The sequence below is a fragment of the Alligator sinensis genome, unplaced genomic scaffold (genome assembly GCF_000455745.1).
Source record: "Alligator sinensis unplaced genomic scaffold, ASM45574v1 scaffold838_1, whole genome shotgun sequence".
Taxonomy (NCBI): domain Eukaryota; kingdom Metazoa; phylum Chordata; order Crocodylia; family Alligatoridae; genus Alligator; species Alligator sinensis.
In genome coordinates, this window is record NW_005842996.1 from 384521 (window position 1) to 401948 (window position 17428).

Consider the following 17428-nt stretch of genomic DNA (forward strand, 5'->3'; position numbering starts at 1 on the left):
ATCCATTCCTCATTAATAGACACACAGCCCAAATTTCAATCGTGCATAAATAAGAGACCGAGAAGCACTGCAATCTGTCTACTCAAGGGTGACACGGAGGGGAGACGGAAGAGCCTGCAAATGCTGGCCCTGATCCTGCAGCTGTAACAGAGAAAAAGATGCCCGTGTGATGCTACAGTTAGCAGAGCAAACAATACGCTGGCATGCATCAACCAATGCATCTCAAGCAAAACTTAAGGAAGTTATTCTCCCGCTCTACTTGGCATTGGTGAGGCCATAGCTGGAGTACTGCATCCAGTTCTGGGCACCGCACTTCAAGGAGAATGTGGAGAAGCTTGAGAGAGTCCAGAGAAGAGCCACTCGGACGATTAGAGGCCTGCAGAGCAAGTCATATGAGGAAAGGCTGACAGATAAGGGACTGTTCAGCCTAGAAAAGAGAAGACTTCAGGGGGATTTGCTGGCATCTTGCAAATATATCAGGGGCTAGACGAACAACTGTTCACCAAAACACCCCGGAGAAAACCAAGAACAAGTCATAAACGCCTAGGTTTCAGACTGCATATACAAGGAAAAACTACTTCATGGTTTGTGTGACCAGACTCTAGAATAGACTCCCAGTGCAGGTGGTGCAGGCATCTGTCCTGGAGATCTTCAAAAAGGAGACTGGACGCACACCTTGCTGGGGTTATTTGACCCCAGCAGTCTTTCCTGCCCAGAGCAGGGAGGCTGGACCCAATGATCTCCAGCTCTAAACTTCTGTGGATCTGCGAGATATGGCATCGGTATCTCATCCTCCACCCAGCACTTTACAAAAGCTAGCTCACACAGGCTCCTTCCATGCCAAAGCCTGCTACTGTGCCCTGCGCTAGGCTAAGCTCTGGAGTTCAAGCTCTGCTAGGGCTGCAGAGACAGTGCTATGTTCTGTCGGACCAAACCCTATGCAAAAAAACAAAACCCAGCTCTCAACACTTCCTTGCAGAAAACTGTGCATCCTCTGAAGAGGTGGAAATGACACTTGGTGTTATTTTTGTTATCCGGTTTCACACAGAATTCAGGACTGCATGTTCCTTTTTTTCCAATCCTCCACAAGAAGAACCAGACTCAAGACGAAGGATGGCTGCAAAGGTTAATGAGAAAAATGCATTCCCAGTCGGGGGTCGGCTATTAAAAACTCTCAGCAAAAGGATTCTCTTTTAGTGCAGTTAATGGTCATACTGGAAATAAGGAGACGAATCGTTTGGTTGGAAGACTGCAGATAATTTCGGGAACATTTCTGTGGGTAACTGAAGGCAGGGTTTTATTTACAGCTGGATACAGCTAACATTGAAATGCCTCTTCTGCCCTCTGCCGCTCACAAGAAAAAACAACCCCCTGCCATCACATTTCTCCATTTCACTGTTCCTGGCCCTTCTGGTACCTCTCCATGGCAAGTCCCATCCATTCCCCTGTTCCATGCATTCTGCTAGTGCAAAATGCTACCAGAAAGGCTAGTGTCAAGACCATACCTTCAGGTATCTCCATCTCTTGCTGCCTTTGAGAAAGCCTTACTGAGACACAGGCAAGTCCAGATTGTTTTAGGTCCTTGATTGTGCCCTGCTCACAACAAACCATGCTCCAAGTTCAAAGTCCTTCCCTTGCCCCTATCCAAGAAAAGTGTCTCGGCTCTGGTGGGGGGGTGGGCAGGATGGGGATGGCCTGCCATTGCCAACATGCCTGTAATGGATATTCCATCACAAACCATGACACAGCATCTCCCTTTAAATATAGCAGCTTGGCTCAACAGGCTTTTGTTGCCACCACGAACAGCTGCTTTCAATGAAAAAAAAGAGGCTTCCTTGTGTTAAAAAAAAAAAAAAAAAGCACGACAGTGTCTTTTCTGTTAGCTCACCCAGTCACCAATCATCAACATTTCAATTAGAAACATGTGCTGCTTCTTTATAGCCTGGGTAGGAGACTGCCAGCCATTTTAGGTAAGCTTTTCATGCCCCGCAACTTGGTATTGTGTACTTTATTTCTCCTTGGATGCCAACCAGCATACGTACAAACTTAAAGGCAAGTTTAATTTGAATTCTCTCCATTTTATACCTTGCTCCAGCACAGCTGAGCATAAGCAGTGATGTTAAAACCAGTGTTTAAGTGAACACCCCAGCCCCACAACCTGGAGAGCAGGACCGTGAAAACCCAGATCTAGCAAAGTCACCTGCGTCGTGGATCTGGGCCACTGCTCCTCCATTACTGGAGATTCTGCTAAGCTATCACTGTACACAAGGCATTTACTATGTATTAGCTGCTCAGGTGGAAAGACCGGCCTGTTGATCATTTTGCTACCTCGCAACATCCTAGGAAACGAATGGGAACGCTGCATTATTCACCTTGGCCATGGATGAAAGACTGGACAAATGCAAAACATTTAGTACTAGGATGCTAAAACCCACACACACATGCCCTTTACTGCATTAAGGCAATTCAATTTCCTCTCCCCAAGAAAAAGTTTCCAACCCCATCTTGCTCATGAGGTGGGCAGAGAGAGTATACAGTACAAACATAATCATGCTTGTGTTTAACCCGGAGATCTGTTCCATTGTCAAGAAGGAAATTGTGACAAGAGGCAGAACCTTTGCATCCAAAGCAGACTTACTGCTCCTGTCCAATGGAGGTTGCTGCCTCCCTCCATCTCCATACTTCAGACGGCAGAACAAGGAAGGCCTTTGACATCTGCGGCTCAGCAGAGGTGATCTGGAAGGAAGCCACCATGAAGTACACAATGCTCCCTTTTCTATCTTTCCCCACTGATCTGGTTTTGTGGCACCAAACAAAAAGGACTTCAGTTCACATTTGAGACAAGTTTCCTTTATTTCTTGGTAAAGTAACTGTTCTTGCTGTTTTTCACCCAGTATTGGAAAGATCACTGCTTCCTCTTGTCTGTATAAATGCACTTGGTATTTCCTGAATCCTGAGCAAGGGTGGTACGGAAAGCAGGTCAATGCACATTCATCCCCTGTTCCCCTTGTTTATCATATTCGCCCACAATCAGCAATGTGAAGGCTTATCGGAGCAGCTGACAGGCAGTCAGCAATGCAGTAGTGTAAGGTTTTCCTTTTTTCCCCTCCCCACTGCATAAAACAAAGCCTAAAACACTAGAAGATCAGAGAGATGAAGAAGATGTAAAAAATTATATATATTTTTTATATATAGATATATATATATATATATAGGATTCATATCTATTTACAATGCAGCTGGGACAAACAGCAGAACATTTGAGGAGATTATACAAGACACCATTAGCGTGCCCCCCACCCCACTGTTCCCAGACTGCTTCAGAACCTGGATAGAAAGCATGAGACTGAGACTAAAAGCATGAAATTGCACGCTCACGAGATGGAGGGGGTCCCGCCATCTCCTTGTCACCCAAGATGAGGCTCCAGTCACCGTGACAAGAAAGTGGTTCTCTACAGCCTCAGAAACGTGGTTGTATAATTGGCAAGATATGTCCAGCTTGGTTACTGGGGTTAAGTCGCTGCTCTTGGGAACACCCTGCCTAAAGCAGAAGCAATATCATGTTTTTCTTCCCACTGACGGCTTAGCTGCAGCAAAGTATCATCAATTTACGCTGATCTCTGAACGGATCACTCGGCAATTCTCAGTCCTAAACTAAGAGCAGGAAACCTACAGTCTTTGCCAGATACAGAGCTGCAGATATTGTCACTGTTCACTGGGTTTTCCTCTGTAGTGAGATATCCCATAGCAGTGGGGGCCAGCCTTTTTGGCAGGCATGCTGCAAATTGAGCCCCACAGCCTCTCCAAGTGCCACTCCGGTCCCCTTCCTTGCCTGATCTGCTGCTCTGCTTCCTGCTCCCTGCCCCTCCCCGATCTGCCGCATGCTGCAGGTTGGCCGCCCCGTCCAACAGAATAGAGATGCACAAGATTCCCCTACACACAGTTTCCAAGTTAACCCAGAGATTTAGGCTCACTCTTGATCCAGCAAGCTGACCCTTGAGACTTTAGAGTCACTGGTTCCAGCTACATGCCTTCTAAACCAACACAGTATTGCCTCTGTGACAAATATCCTTGGCTGAGATTACAAGCGCACTTTGATTCAGAGTCCCAGGTGAAACGCTGCTTTTCCTGTGTCGCGTGGAGACATACTGTACATGCATTATTGGCTGGGATCTTGCATTCCACAGGCTGCAGCCATGGCCTCAACAGTTTTTTTCAGGCCTGAAATAAAGACAAAGGCAAAGAAAGGGGAAGGCAGAGGTGGAAAAAAGGAAGAAAAAAAAAAAAATACAGAGCTGATGTGTCCTGCCATCGACTTGCAGTTTCTGTCCACTCCCATCCTCCATTCCCCATGGTGACTTTTAGCCCTGCACTCCTCTGTCTCTCTGAGGGTTCTGGAGAGCTGGAGCTGCTATTCATCTTTCTGAGCTACAATATAGGAACCCAACTCTCATGTTTCCACCTCTCTAATCCTTTTCAACCGGCTCAGACCTTCTTGGTGACACTGGGCTGCACCATTGAGCCAAATGTCCCATCACTGCATGGACTTGGAGATCCGAGTTCGATTCCCACAGACCTCCTGCACGGCCTTAAACTTCTCCATGCCTCAGTTTCCCCAACTGCACAATAGGGCTAATGCTACCTCCCTATTACAGGGGTGCTTGGGGGATTGATGCATTAAGAATTGTGAGCAGCTTTGATGCCGTAGCAATAGGGCTGGAACAAAAGGCAATTTAAGTGCAGGAGCCAGCTCTCATCTAAGCGAAGAGGATGGCATAACACACCAATGGTCAGGAAGCATGGTCTCCTCTGAAAGTCTGGAGGGAAGGAATACGAATGTCTTCTAATGACCCCTGCTGGACATGCTGGTAAGTGTGAGCATGAAACATTTTCCAAGGTGTCGACTTTTAAGAGCTATGATTCTGTCCTATTGCTTTCCAGAGCTTATTTATTAACCATTCAGGATCTCGACTGTTTCTTTAGCTCCCGGATCCATAAACGTACCCCGTGGGCCCTGTCTGCCATCACTCTACTCCCAATTTCTTCTTCCACCACAGTTTCTAGACACAGAACCTCTTCATACCCTGCATTTAGCAGGACATCAGTCCCAGGCTGTTTCAGAGCTACAAACAGCAGGCCACTCCCTTGGGGAAGTTTTCTGCTTTTAGGAAAACTTCTTCCTTTGCTAATAAGAAGGCAAAGTTCAAAGAGGTGGGCTGGTTTAGACAGGGCTCAGGCAGAACTAGATGCAACCAGCTGAGAGTCCTGCCAGCCCAACTTCTCAGATGCTAACTGCTTCTGCTAATGATGGGGCTTTAACTATATGTAAAGTAAGGCAGCAAACCAGCTTCATATGGGAAGAGTCTAGTCAGCTCACTAAATCACTAGCCACACGTCCATGGAGATCTGCACATCTCACTTGCTTTTCTCTTTCTTTGTGCGTGTGATTACTGTGTTCAAATATTTAGGTTAACTCTGGTCACCCCAGCCCTATGATACAGTGAAGTTCAATCCATTTAACAATATCAACAAAAAAAATTAAAATAAAATAAACCATCAGGAGTGCAGGTTTACCCTGCTAGCTTGCTGGTTACAAGTGAGGACTTTCTCTGTGGGAGATCCTGAGGCGTTGGGATATGGTCTCCTGTCACCAGGTTCTTGTCTGGCCCCGTGCTTGGCAACTGCTTGTTCTTCATCTTTGCCTTGGCCATGTTGTAATCGCCAGAGTCAAAGTACTTTTGCTGAAAGAAGGACAGGGTTCGGGTTACTGCAAAGAGCCTTCAGGAAGCACGTAGCCTACAAATTTAGCTGGAAGATGCAAAACCAACCAGCTACGAACATGCTCCCTTGATCCAACACCTCTAGAGTCAAGTCCTTGGCTCCTTTGCTGCTGCTACTTAGTTACTTATTACAAGGAAAGATCTGTTTCTCTCCGTTCTGCCTTTCAGAAATGTGGCGGAATAAGTGGCACCTTGTACCACATGCAAGAAAATACAGCACCTTACCCACAGGTAGAAGTTCAGTTGTTCTAGCCACACGGGCATCTTGTCATCAGGGCTGCTATTTCGTTCCAGGTTTGTGAAGAACCTGCACAATGGGGTTCTGGCCCCATACAAGGCCTACTGGGACAGTACAACTCTCCCCACCTGGGGCCAGACCCTAATCACACCTATGAGATGCCCAAGTGTAATTGTATTCTCCCCACTCAAGTGCCTGAAAAAGCATTCAAGATGAAGGTGGTTGGGTCTGGCCCTCCTCCCAGCTTCTTGTGACTCAGCCCTGAAGCAAAGATGGCAACAGGGGACAAAAGCAGATGCAGTAACAGGTTTTTGAGGACTCTAACAAATGGGATGGGGAACACTTCTAGGTACCTAATAAGTGGATCTGGCCGTACACCTTCTATTGGTCTAACTAAGCCAGAGAGTCTCAAACAGGGTGCTGCAAGATCCTTTTAACGGTGCCCGCACAGTATCAGCACTGTGAATCACCTACACACAATTCACAAGATAAACCCAGAGATTTTCCATAGGATCCCACAAGGTTGAAAACATTTCTGCCCTGTAGGGCCCTTTCCAAGTCCTTGGCAGCAGCAGAACTGCTGTTATTTTTCCATACTCAATAAACAAGTGAAAGCGAAGCACTGGGATTTTCTGAGGCAGGAGAACAGCAGCTGATAAACCCTCAGTACAAGCAGACAGCTCAGGTGTGTTGATAACATTCCCAAAGGGGCTTTCAGAGCCCAGACACTTGATCTGCTTTATGCAGTTTCAACCCCAATGGGGAAAGAGACCTCAAGGGCCCAATTCTTATTAACCATGAAGTCTCCTTATACCACTCTGGCAACAAGGGTCCTTGACTCAGTATAAATATAATCTATGCCAGAGCAGCAGGAAGAAACTTGTGGCTGTATACAAGGAATAAGCCTCCCACTCCTTTAAGGGCCCAATCCAGCTCTCACTCCTGTCAAACCAGCTCCCAGATACACAGGTTGAAAACAACTTCCCTCTCCTGCTTCAATGGCTCTTTCCACGTTTTAGCAGCTTTCTAAAAACAATATTCCCAGAGCAGCATCAATGCCAAGGGACCAAGCTGGCGCTCATGGGAGTTGGCAGGGCAACAGACTATTAAAAAAAAGACAATTCCAAGCCCAGCAAAGCTGAGTAGGCAGGAGGGGGAATCCACACGTTCAAAACAGGGAGAGCAAAAATGGGGGCATCTCCCAGATCCAAGGCATTTATTATACCAGTGACCGAGGCAAGGTGGAGGGGCCAGATGCTAGGGAGAAGGTGCTACCACACACAGGACTTTGGATGGGGCCTGTAGAAAATCACCAGTTCCAACAAATACCAGGCAAACCCACCAGCTGGTAGAAGTCCATGCTTAAGCATATTTAGTGCCCATGGAAAGGCCTTTCAATATACAGCAGCTCCATGATGTCCCATTTGTTTTAGCTGAGTTTCAATGAAGGAAATGACTTAATTCTTCCCAGATGCATCGCAGAGCCTGGCACTTTGCCGTTTTGAACTTCTAGCCATTGCTTCTAGTGGGGCTGAGCAGTGATCTCAATTTGAGCCACTGGCATTCAGATGCCTTGTGTCAAAATAACTGCACAAGTTTCAAGACAATGGGGGGGAAAAAAAAGCAAAGCCCATGGCTTTGAGCACCACATCACTCAGGGCACTGGGAAGTCTCCTGACTGCTGAGGATACAGTCCCCATAAGCAAGACCCTGGTACCACATGGGCTGGGGGCTTCAAGCACCAGCCTCATGTCTGGAGTCAAGATCCCCCCAACCCAGGTCCCAGGGCAGATGGATAGGGATGCTGGATGTAATAGTGACAGGGCCAAACCCACGTAGATGGCAATACCTGTTCTTAACGAGGCCAAGACTAGACCAGCATGGGAGGACTCAGTTTGGAAGCAAGGCACAGCAGAGATGTCAACAGCACACTGGGCATTGGTGGGGCCCATGGAAACCACCAGTTGACTCGGTAGAAATTCATGCTTAAGAGGAAATTTAGTAATCATACAAAGGGCACTCTCAGGTCCACCCTATGCCATGATATTAAACTGCCTAGTCCTCTGAGCAGCTCTGCCTGGCCATTGAAATATTTCCTTAAGGATCAAGTAGAAGGTAGTCAGGGAGGACTGCTCACGATTTGCTGGCATGCCAAAAGATACAGGTTCCCGGCCCAGTTTGGCCTGCAGATAGAGGCATGAATGCTGCTAAGCTTCCGATTCAGTCCCCTCAGCGAGGGTCTGAATTGTCCTCACTGATCTCCTTGGAAGGTTTCAAAACCTGGCTAGACAAAGCCTTGGCTGGGATGATCCAGAAGGGGATGGCCCTGCTTTGAGCAGGGGGTTGGACTTCATGTGACCTCGAGGTCCCTTCCCACCCTAACTTGCTATGATTTCTGACTAGTTTAAGGGGTCCTGCCTATACCAAACTGCACTTTCCTTTACACCACCCAGTGTAGATACGTTGCTCCTAATACAAGAGCAATGAAGAAGTACCCCTTTCTGTAGCCTCTTCATGAGGAAGTCCGACCCTCCAGGCTTCTGTCCTAAGTTGGGATATTTGGCCTTTAGCTTTGCTTCTTCTGCCCTCTCAGGGACGACAGCTTCCTTCTCCTGCGTGTCCTGAAAAACAAAGAGCCACATCAAAGCCATTCTGCCCAGCTGCCCTGTGTCTAATTAAGGTGTGGTTCTCTTCTCAGCTCAAACCTCCTTTGAGAACACAGTGAACCCTTTCAAAGCTGACCATGAGGAGTGTCTCATACAACCTCTGCACACAAGGCAGGGAAACTCATCCCACGAGGTGACAGGCACAGACAAGAAAGCAAACAGGTCAGCAAGGAGTCAGTCCTGTCAACTCCCGTTAGCCAAGCGTGGGAACATCCAACTTGAAATTTTTCATGCCATGGGGCCTGGGCTGACATCAACACACACCTGGAAATTCAACACATTAGAAGCAACCCCACCAGGGGAGTAATGGAAATCAAGCTCATCCAGCAGTTATTCCCAGCCCTGCTGCCTTGCACTGCTGGAATATAGTATAACCAGACCTCCCAATCAGCAAGTGTCAAGCATCTATGACACATTGTTAATCATGGACAGTTTAATAGATGCATGATGGATTTAAAGTGCCCCACACAAGAGATTTATTGCAAGAAGTGATCACAGGACAAAGGGCAAGTCAACACTGCCCGGCACAGGGAATTCCAGGAAGACAGAGGGCAGTGCACAGACCAGAGGCCCACCCTACCCACACAGCCAGAGTGCCGTCTGTGTTGGAGCCACCCCAGTGACATGCTGCAGAGGACAGCTTGGGTCAAGACACTATTTCATTGCCCCAGCCTCACTCCCCCTTTGCCCTGGTATAGAGTCAACATGGTTTCTGCTGTACAGACCCCCCCTCCCCATCTAAGACGCTAGAGACCTTCTAGCTTTGAGCAATTATCGCTTGTTCAGCTACCAAACAAGGCTGTTTCAACTGAACCCCACTCCCACTAGCCTCCTTCCTCATGCCACCCAGTGCATGTCCTAACGAGTTTGTTTCTAGCCATGTAAATGAGAGGACACGGCCCTGCCCCCTAATATTAATGCTGGCTGACTTGGCATCAGTGGAATCCACTTTGTCAGCATGGGGCGATGGAACATAGAGGTCTTGGTCAGCAGAAAGTTGGTACTCTTTAAAGGCATGAGGTCTGTTGCAGAGTGACATCAAGGTGCCACACTTCAGCATGGAAACCAGCAACATCAGAGTCTGAGATGTGACTGACAGGCTGGTAACTGCATGGGGTGGAGGGGTTTGGGGACAGAATTGGCCTGGCTTCCCTACACCCGAGGAACTGGGAATCAGAAGTGGCAGGAGAGGGTCGGAGCCTATTGGCTGTTTTCAGATGGCATGAGCCCCCTTGCCAGCGGCAGAGCTGGGCACATTTACATACAGCCCTGAGGTTCTGTTTGGAGCCCATCCATAATCAAAACAATCAAGTGGCCAAAGTCACAGGTGAGAGTTTTTGATGCGTCCAATATTGATGCTCTTTGCAATGACCCGTTTCACTGCATCATCATGAAGGCTGCTATTACTATGTGAAAGGCCAGGTCCTCATCGCCCCCCACCAACAGCCCTGAAGCATCACTGGTCCTTCCTGCATAAAACAAAATGCCTAACCCCCTCCTATTCCCCCCACTTTGGACTTGTCTACGTTACCAAGCCTCTGCCAAGACAGCAATGCCACCAGAGGCCCCTAGCATAGATACAGCACATGCTGAAATCAGAGGAGCCGGCTACAAGGGACCCCCCCAGAGGTCACATCCAGTCCAACCCCCGGTCTGAGGCAGGATCAGCCCTATCCAAACCATCCAATACAAATCCACTGTCTAACCTGTTAGCAAAACTATACAATCAACCCTGACACATGACAAGACATCATACCCAAAACTGCCACAGGTGAAGCAGGGGAATCACAGTGGCCAATGTCCTGATGCTGCAATGCTTGTTAAAATATGCAGACACACCACCTCCCCAAATGTTGTCAGCTCCGGGGTGCAATCCACCGCCTCCACCCTGAACAGCACAGCATTGTAGCTTGCACTGAGCATTATTCTTGGGGTATATTTGTCCCCCAGCAGTTCTCTTCGGTTTGCTGGAGAATCCAGCAGACTCAGCAGATCCAACCACCATATCCCTGTCATTTCAGAACCTGTGAATAAGGCTTTGAACTTAGGGGCCCACAGCCTAAAATCCTGACAGCGCACATTACCGAATCCAGTGCATCCCATCTTCTCAGGGCTTCATTGTTCATCAAACCTGAGGGTCAATAAATAGTGGCCAGCCAGAAATAGAATGGTACAACCTGTCCCAAGCAATCTTGCCGCTCCATTATTTGTGGCAATTCTGCTGTCTCAGAGGCCACTGGCCCCGTTGATCCAGGCCTCAAAGATTCAGAACAGGGACCTGCTTAGGGTCTGGACTGAGACTGCTTAGGGTCTGGATCGGGTTTTCTCTGTGTATGGGAATAAACCAAGCTGTGTCAGCCGTGACCCCTCCACCCACAGCACTGATTACAACCCACTGGTCATTCTCTCCACCAGCCACAGAAAAGCCAACCTGTGCCTTAAGGATTCTGGATAATGTGTGTATCCTCTGAGCATATCTGCCATCTTTACTTTCTGGTCTCCTGAGACCCGTGTTCTTCTCGATAACACCTAGAAGAGGTGACAGTGCTGTTTAATAGATCAATCAGAAGCCAGATGTGTCCATAATACAGAAACCCCATGATCAGGCTTCCATCACTGGCTCTCTCGCCAAGACAGCCAGAGCTGCTGAAATCATGCAGCTCCAAGTGTCGCGCTAAGTCCAACACTGTTCGATGGAAGCAGCTCAACCTGCTCTCACCCCTGGCATGGTCAAGGGGGTGTCTTGGGCTCTGTAGTCCATGCCATGTGTAAGGAAAGGGGAGATCCCTCCCCACACTTTGACACCCATGAGGAGTCTGAACTGTGACACTGGACAGCTGCCTGGAGGTTCATTGTGGAGCTCTAGTCACTAGTGTCCATCCAGCCAGACATTTTACCCATCAGCACTGAGTCCAAGGGGGCTGGAAGAGCTATTTCCCATCTGGTCTTATCAGTGTGCTCTCATTCGGGGATAAAGATGGAGGGAGACTGATGCGACTCTGCTCTGGGACGGAACAGGAGTTTACTGGCAGACAGTCCAGGCGACAAGCCTGGTTTGAGAACAACTGTCATCCAGACCCCAACCTGATCCCACCTGCCGCCATCAGGCATTTCTAAGCCACATCTCCACATGCAGCTGGGACCCTGCTTTCCTTCCCTTACTCAGGCCCAAAACTAATGGCTTTGCTGAAGTTTCTGAAATAAGATCAAAGGCCAACGTTCCAGCTAGGATTATTAATACCACCAAGCACTTTGGGGTGGCACTGCTATGGAGGAAAGTGGCTGCAAATGGACAGAGTAACCCCACTTGACAAAGCATGATGTAGCCTGCAATCCCTATTGGGTGGAGAATCGAGCTGCCAGTCCCCACAAGAAAGCTGCGTCTTGCCCCAGAGCTGAGCTATACCCAGGGACTTGGAACCTCTGCCTTCATGCCAGAAGAGCTTAATTCTCATCTCTGCAGTTTGTCCTAACCCATACTAAGGAGAATCAGGCCCAAGATTCCCTTTAAGTGAACAGCAAGGTGGATAAAAATCAACAATTTAAAAAAAGAAAGAAAAAAATCAGTTTTAAAATTTAAATCAGATTTTTTTATTTAATCTTTTTTTTTTTTTACTTTTAAGATGCTTTTTAAAAAATAAAACCTATATAAGAATAGATTTAAGATATCTTTGAGCTTTAACATATCATGGAATAGGGATTATAACTTCTAACTATATACTATTTTGAGACAATATATTCATGTAACCTTTTTAGAAAAGTTTTATAAATATGTCACAACAGGCAATGGACTATATTAGTGGCCCCCCTCTTATAGGGTTCCCAGAGGCTCCTCTACAGATTATTAAAAATTAAAGAAAACCACTCTACCCAATGGGACTCAGTGCTCAGTCTACAAGATCCCATTAAGCATCTCTGTGATGCTTAGTGTCTGTTTTCAAACTGTGGATTTGTCTCTCCAGAGATCGTAGGAGGACCAGGTGCTTTGGGTACATGCGATATCTTTTATTAGACCAACTAAATAGTTGGAAAAAATGTTCTTTGCAAGCTTTCAGGCACAAATGCCCTTCTTCAGGCATAGGGAGTGTTTGTCCTCTCCAGAGATAACATCCTTGTTAACAGCTGTTTATGGAAGCGAGAGAACAGACCTGATTACCCACCCATCAGCCCTCTTGTCTCTCTGTGAGCTTGTGTGCACACAGTCAAGCCCTTATCCCTCTCTAAAAGTGCAAAGTTTCAATAAGATAAATGAATAAAGGATATTAAACAAGAAAGCACTTTTGTAGAAAACGACAATTAAATTGAGGCTTCCTGACCAGTGATTTAAATCAATTTGATTTAAAATCAAATCCACCCTGGTAAGCAGGATGCATGCAGCTTGGCACTCCCCCACCCAACACCTTTAAACAAAGCCAGCCTTGGCAACACCCACAGCACATTTGTTCTCTGTTGCAGGCATATGGCCTGGTCGTTAATCCTTTGCTGGCTTCGTCAGCGCACAGAATTAACAGCGCCAGGGCTGCCAGGCTTCCTGGGGGACCTGTATCACTCAACATTTGCACACAGGTGGCCATGACACTTCAGCTGCACCCATGTTCATTTGCAAACAAGAAGGCTTGGCAGATTGGCACTGAACCAGCAGTCCCCTCTGCTCCCACCCACACATACCCTGCTCAATCCCACTGCTTGTATCCAGCAGAGTCTCTTCAAGCATTAAAGCTGAACAGGCTTCTCACAATCTTCATCTGACACTCTCTTACTCCCCAGCTGTCAGGGCTGAGTGGGAGTTTGGATCTAGGTGCTACCTGGGGTCCCGAGACTCTTTTCAAGTAAGCGTTGCCAGCCTTCTTCCAGTCTTAGCTCTCAGGCTGTGGGAAGTGAGGGGTGCAGCCCTCAGAACTGCCTGCAACATGGTGAGGGACAAAGGTTGCCTGCGTGATAAAAAGTCAGAAGCCCCAAACATGTGATCTAGCAGCTGTCCTTCAAACTGCAATAACCAAAGGGAACAGTCTACTGGAGTGTCGCAATCAATGTAGAATGCAAAGACATCTGCTCTGGGCAGCACAACACACTGTGAGAACGGGACAGCTTCCAGCAAGGACACAAACAAGGAAGGATTCACAGCCCCCGAAGCTAAAAAGCATCTCCCACCAACCTGGCTGCAGCAGGGCTCAGGCCCAAGTTTAGGTTTCTGGATCAGAACAACACTCAGAAGCCGCATGGGGCTGTGCTACAAGCTGGGCTTTCATTTCATGCTGACCCCAATCTACTGTTCTAAAAAAGCAAGCAGCTACCCATGGAAGTTTTAGCAGTAAGGATTTTCCCCGGGTTAAAAACCAAGAGCTTCTGCGTTTTGCTGGTTGCCACATGGAACTGGGAAGGAATCCCACCCCCTACCTCACAGTTGCTAAAGATGTTAGGGTGATTTCTCCTCCTTCCTTAGAAGCACTGAGTGTTGGTTGCAGCCCAGGCTGAGGACTGCAATCGAGCTGTGCTGATGCTCCTGGTGGGACTCAAACCTAGAGATTCCTGTCTAGAACGTCTTGCCCCTCCGCTCAGGGGCAGACCATTGCCACATTGGGGTCAGGAAGGAATTTTACCCTCTGGTCAGGCTGGTATAGATCAGGCAGGGGGCTGTCTTCTTTTACAGCAGGGAGCACAGCCTTCTTCCTGAATCACTAGAGTGCATTTGACACCCCTTGCAGCAGCAGGATGGTGCCAGCCTTCATCTCCCAGATTCACCTGGGGCAGGTTCAGGGGCTCTGGGCCTTGTAAAAGGACAGCAGGGTTGATTATGTAGTCTTAGGACTAAGTTAAACAAGGACCTATCTGGGATGGGTTGGATAGGGATGATCCTTCCTGGAACACAGGCTCAATGACCATGGAAGTCCCTTCCAGCTAGACCTTCCTAAAAGAAAAATTCATTTACTTAAAAACAAAAATTCTCCAGTACAATGTGGGCACTGCCACTATACCAGATGGAAACACTAGGGCATTTCTGAAGAGAAGGTAGAATTCCCCCCTCTCTCTCTGCAGCTACCGCCTCCTCTCTCTCTCTCTCTCTCTCATCTCTTCTCTCTTGTTACCATGCACTTGGAGAACCACGAAGAAAAGAACAATGCGAAAGACAATGCCACTTTGATAAGCCCCGGTCTTTAAATAAAATAAGACTCTGCTCACGACACCATGGGCATCACTGTGAGAAAGCCGATGACTCAGGGAAGCTGCTAAGACATCCTAAACAAAAGGCAGAAGAATTGTGCAGGATAATTTTAACTCAGCACAGGGAGGCGGTGTCAGTACAACCCTCCTACCAAAGGTATAAAGCTGCCTCTTCTAAGCGCCTGCAACCTTCTTTCAGCTCAGCCCCCTCAGTTCTGCTCAGATAAACTCAACAGCTTGCAGGCCAAACTTTCCATGCAGCCCTTGCCGCCATGCTAACTTTGTCACCCAAAGGCCCATATGAGGGTGGGCTGTTATTTTGCAAGCCTAGATTGGTCTTTTGGGACAAGGATCCCAGCCACGGAGAAGTCGAGTCATCAAACAGAGGGCAACCGACCTGACCTCTACTAAAGAAACTAAGTCTGGCCCTTCCCTGCATTGTTAGTACTCCTCTTACCTCCTGCTGGGTTGGGCATCAAAAGGGAGAGGGGCGCTCATTACAAGGCATTTTGCATATATGCAAATTGTGATTTTAATGATAACACAAACCTCAGATTCAGGCAGGACATCGTTTATGCTTTCACTTCCTTTCCAGAGTGGCAATGCCAGTCTTTAGCTTGCCAGAGATCCAAGAAATGTAGATTTTTAACACCTTCCAACCAGGATACACCCCTAGGAACTCCTAGGGTTTCCTGCCGTTTGTACCATCACTTATTCAATATTTGTTTAAACATCTGCTATTTACTTCAGGCCAGAACTTAGACACCTTCGGCTGTTTCTAAGTCTCCTCCTCCCCTCTCCAACGATCCAGGCTTGTTTTTCTTACCCAAGCAAATCTGTGGGAAAGATCATGCATGTCATCATAACTGACAGGCTACAATGACTAAACATTAATTTAGAATGAGAAGGTGCCAGCTTGGTTGGCCTCTGGTAAACAGGTGGGGCATCGACACATGCTCTGTTCCCAAGCCAACCACAGCACCCTCTTCAGAAGCAACAAAAAGCTGCAATGTTCCTGGCAAGTAAAGTCAGATTTCTTTATAGGACAGGCACGGGCAGGGCAAGCTTCTCACGTGTGTTTCCAGGCCTGCCAACGTGCTCAAGCCTTCCCCTGAAAGAATCGGCTTCCAAGAGGAGGGGCAGTCCCGTTAAAGGCATTAGGCTCCTGAGCTGGGCAGGAGACAGACAAACAGAAGGGGATGAGAGAGGTCGAAGGATCTCGGGGTTGACCCCGGGGCTTTCCGCTACCTGGAAAAAGTGGGATTACAGGGACTGTACATGAAAAGCCACCCACCCATGAAGAAACGGACTGCAACCAGCACTCGTTTCATGCACGCTAACAGACACCCATGTCATCAGCGCTCAGTTGCCTCCTGGCCTGTGGTCCAGAACTAGAAAACTTGCTGCTGCCATCCACCACCGCAGCACAGCCCGAGGCTCCCCGGCTTGCTCCCCCATTTGACCCGCTTCAGACCAGCAGAGAAGGCCTTCGCCTTTTTTTTTTTTTTTTTGGGGGGGGGGGGGGGGAGCAGCAAGAATTCCTCCCCCAGCTCTCAAGTCACTTGTAACTTTCCCCATCCCAACCCCAGCAGCAGCTGTGGAAAGCCACAGATATCCCATAATGCCCTGCCACAGTCCGCCTACCTCAGGGGTGGGCAAAATGCAGCCCGCGGGCTGGGTGTGGCCCGCCAGACCATTCTATCCGGGCCACGCGGCCCCTAAAAAATTTAGAAAATTAATATATATCTGCCCCTGGCTGCCTGTCGCACGGGCCTCGATAGCTTGCCAAAACTCAGTAAGCGGCCCTCTGCCCAAAATAATTGCCCGCCCCGGCCTGCCCTGGATTCTAGAGCCCCTGCTGTCCCACAATCCCCCTCCCCGACTAGGTTTGTACCCAGGACACAGAGGTTCCCTCACTCCCACTATCCCACAAGGCCCCTCTCCTCCCATGTCTGCACCCAGGCCACAGGGCTCCCACACCCTCACGATCCCACAATCCCCCCACCACCACCACCGAAGCCCCATACACCCCACCAATAACCCCCGGAAGTCCCGCCCTGCTAGGCCGACAGCCAATGAACGAGCAGCATTACCAAGAGCGACGGGTCACTGACCAATCGGAGCGCAGCGCCGAGCGGAGCGACGGGCCGGCGGGCCATTGGAAGCCCAGCGCGGGCCCGCCTAGGTTTAGCACCTCACCTGTTTCTCATCGCCTGCGTCTCCGGAGCGGCTCTCGGGGCCCAGATTGTCCGACATAGCGGGCAGGCGGGGAGGGGACAGCAGCGCAGAAGGGCGAGCAGGGCTAGGCGCCGCTCCTCGCTCTCTCCCCAGCGCCCGTCACTTTCACTGTGAAGCCAAAATGGCCGCCGCCGCCCCCCTAACGACTCCGCCTGGAGATGGACAAGCGGCGCGCCCAATGAAAATGCGCAGGATGCAGGGGTGACATCATATCTACCCAACCAGAGCCCTCCGGGGGCGGGGCACGAGGCGGGACGACAGAGGGGGAGGGCAATGTGCCAATGGGAAGTGAGGCAGGCGCGTAGTGGGCAGAGCCCGGCTTGGCAGGGGGCGGGGGCTCTCCC

The 17428-nt window shown here is 48.8% G+C and overlaps 2 protein-coding genes across 2 annotated transcripts in view; both read right to left on the bottom strand.

Moving 5' to 3' along the window:
- Positions 1 to 1536, bottom strand: part of MCL1 (MCL1, BCL2 family apoptosis regulator) — a 23428-nt gene extending 21892 nt beyond the window's left edge. Inside the window, exon 1 of the mRNA XM_006036660.3 lies at positions 1506 to 1536. Within this exon, the coding sequence (XP_006036722.3) occupies positions 1506 to 1521 (16 nt within the window). The 5' untranslated portion in view covers positions 1522 to 1536. The remainder of the gene's footprint in view (positions 1 to 1505) is intronic.
- A 1298-nt stretch (positions 1537 to 2834) lies between these two features.
- On the bottom strand, positions 2835 to 17219 carry ENSA (endosulfine alpha). The gene is made up of 4 exons (XM_006036661.3): positions 17046 to 17219; positions 8514 to 8639; positions 5575 to 5741; positions 2835 to 4221 (listed from the first exon to the last, which is right to left on the bottom strand). Exons 1-4 carry the CDS (start codon positions 17100 to 17102, stop codon positions 4203 to 4205), a joined length of 369 nt encoding a protein of 122 aa, XP_006036723.1. The 5' UTR covers positions 17103 to 17219; the 3' UTR covers positions 2835 to 4202.
- Between the last annotated feature and the right edge of the window lie 209 nt (positions 17220 to 17428).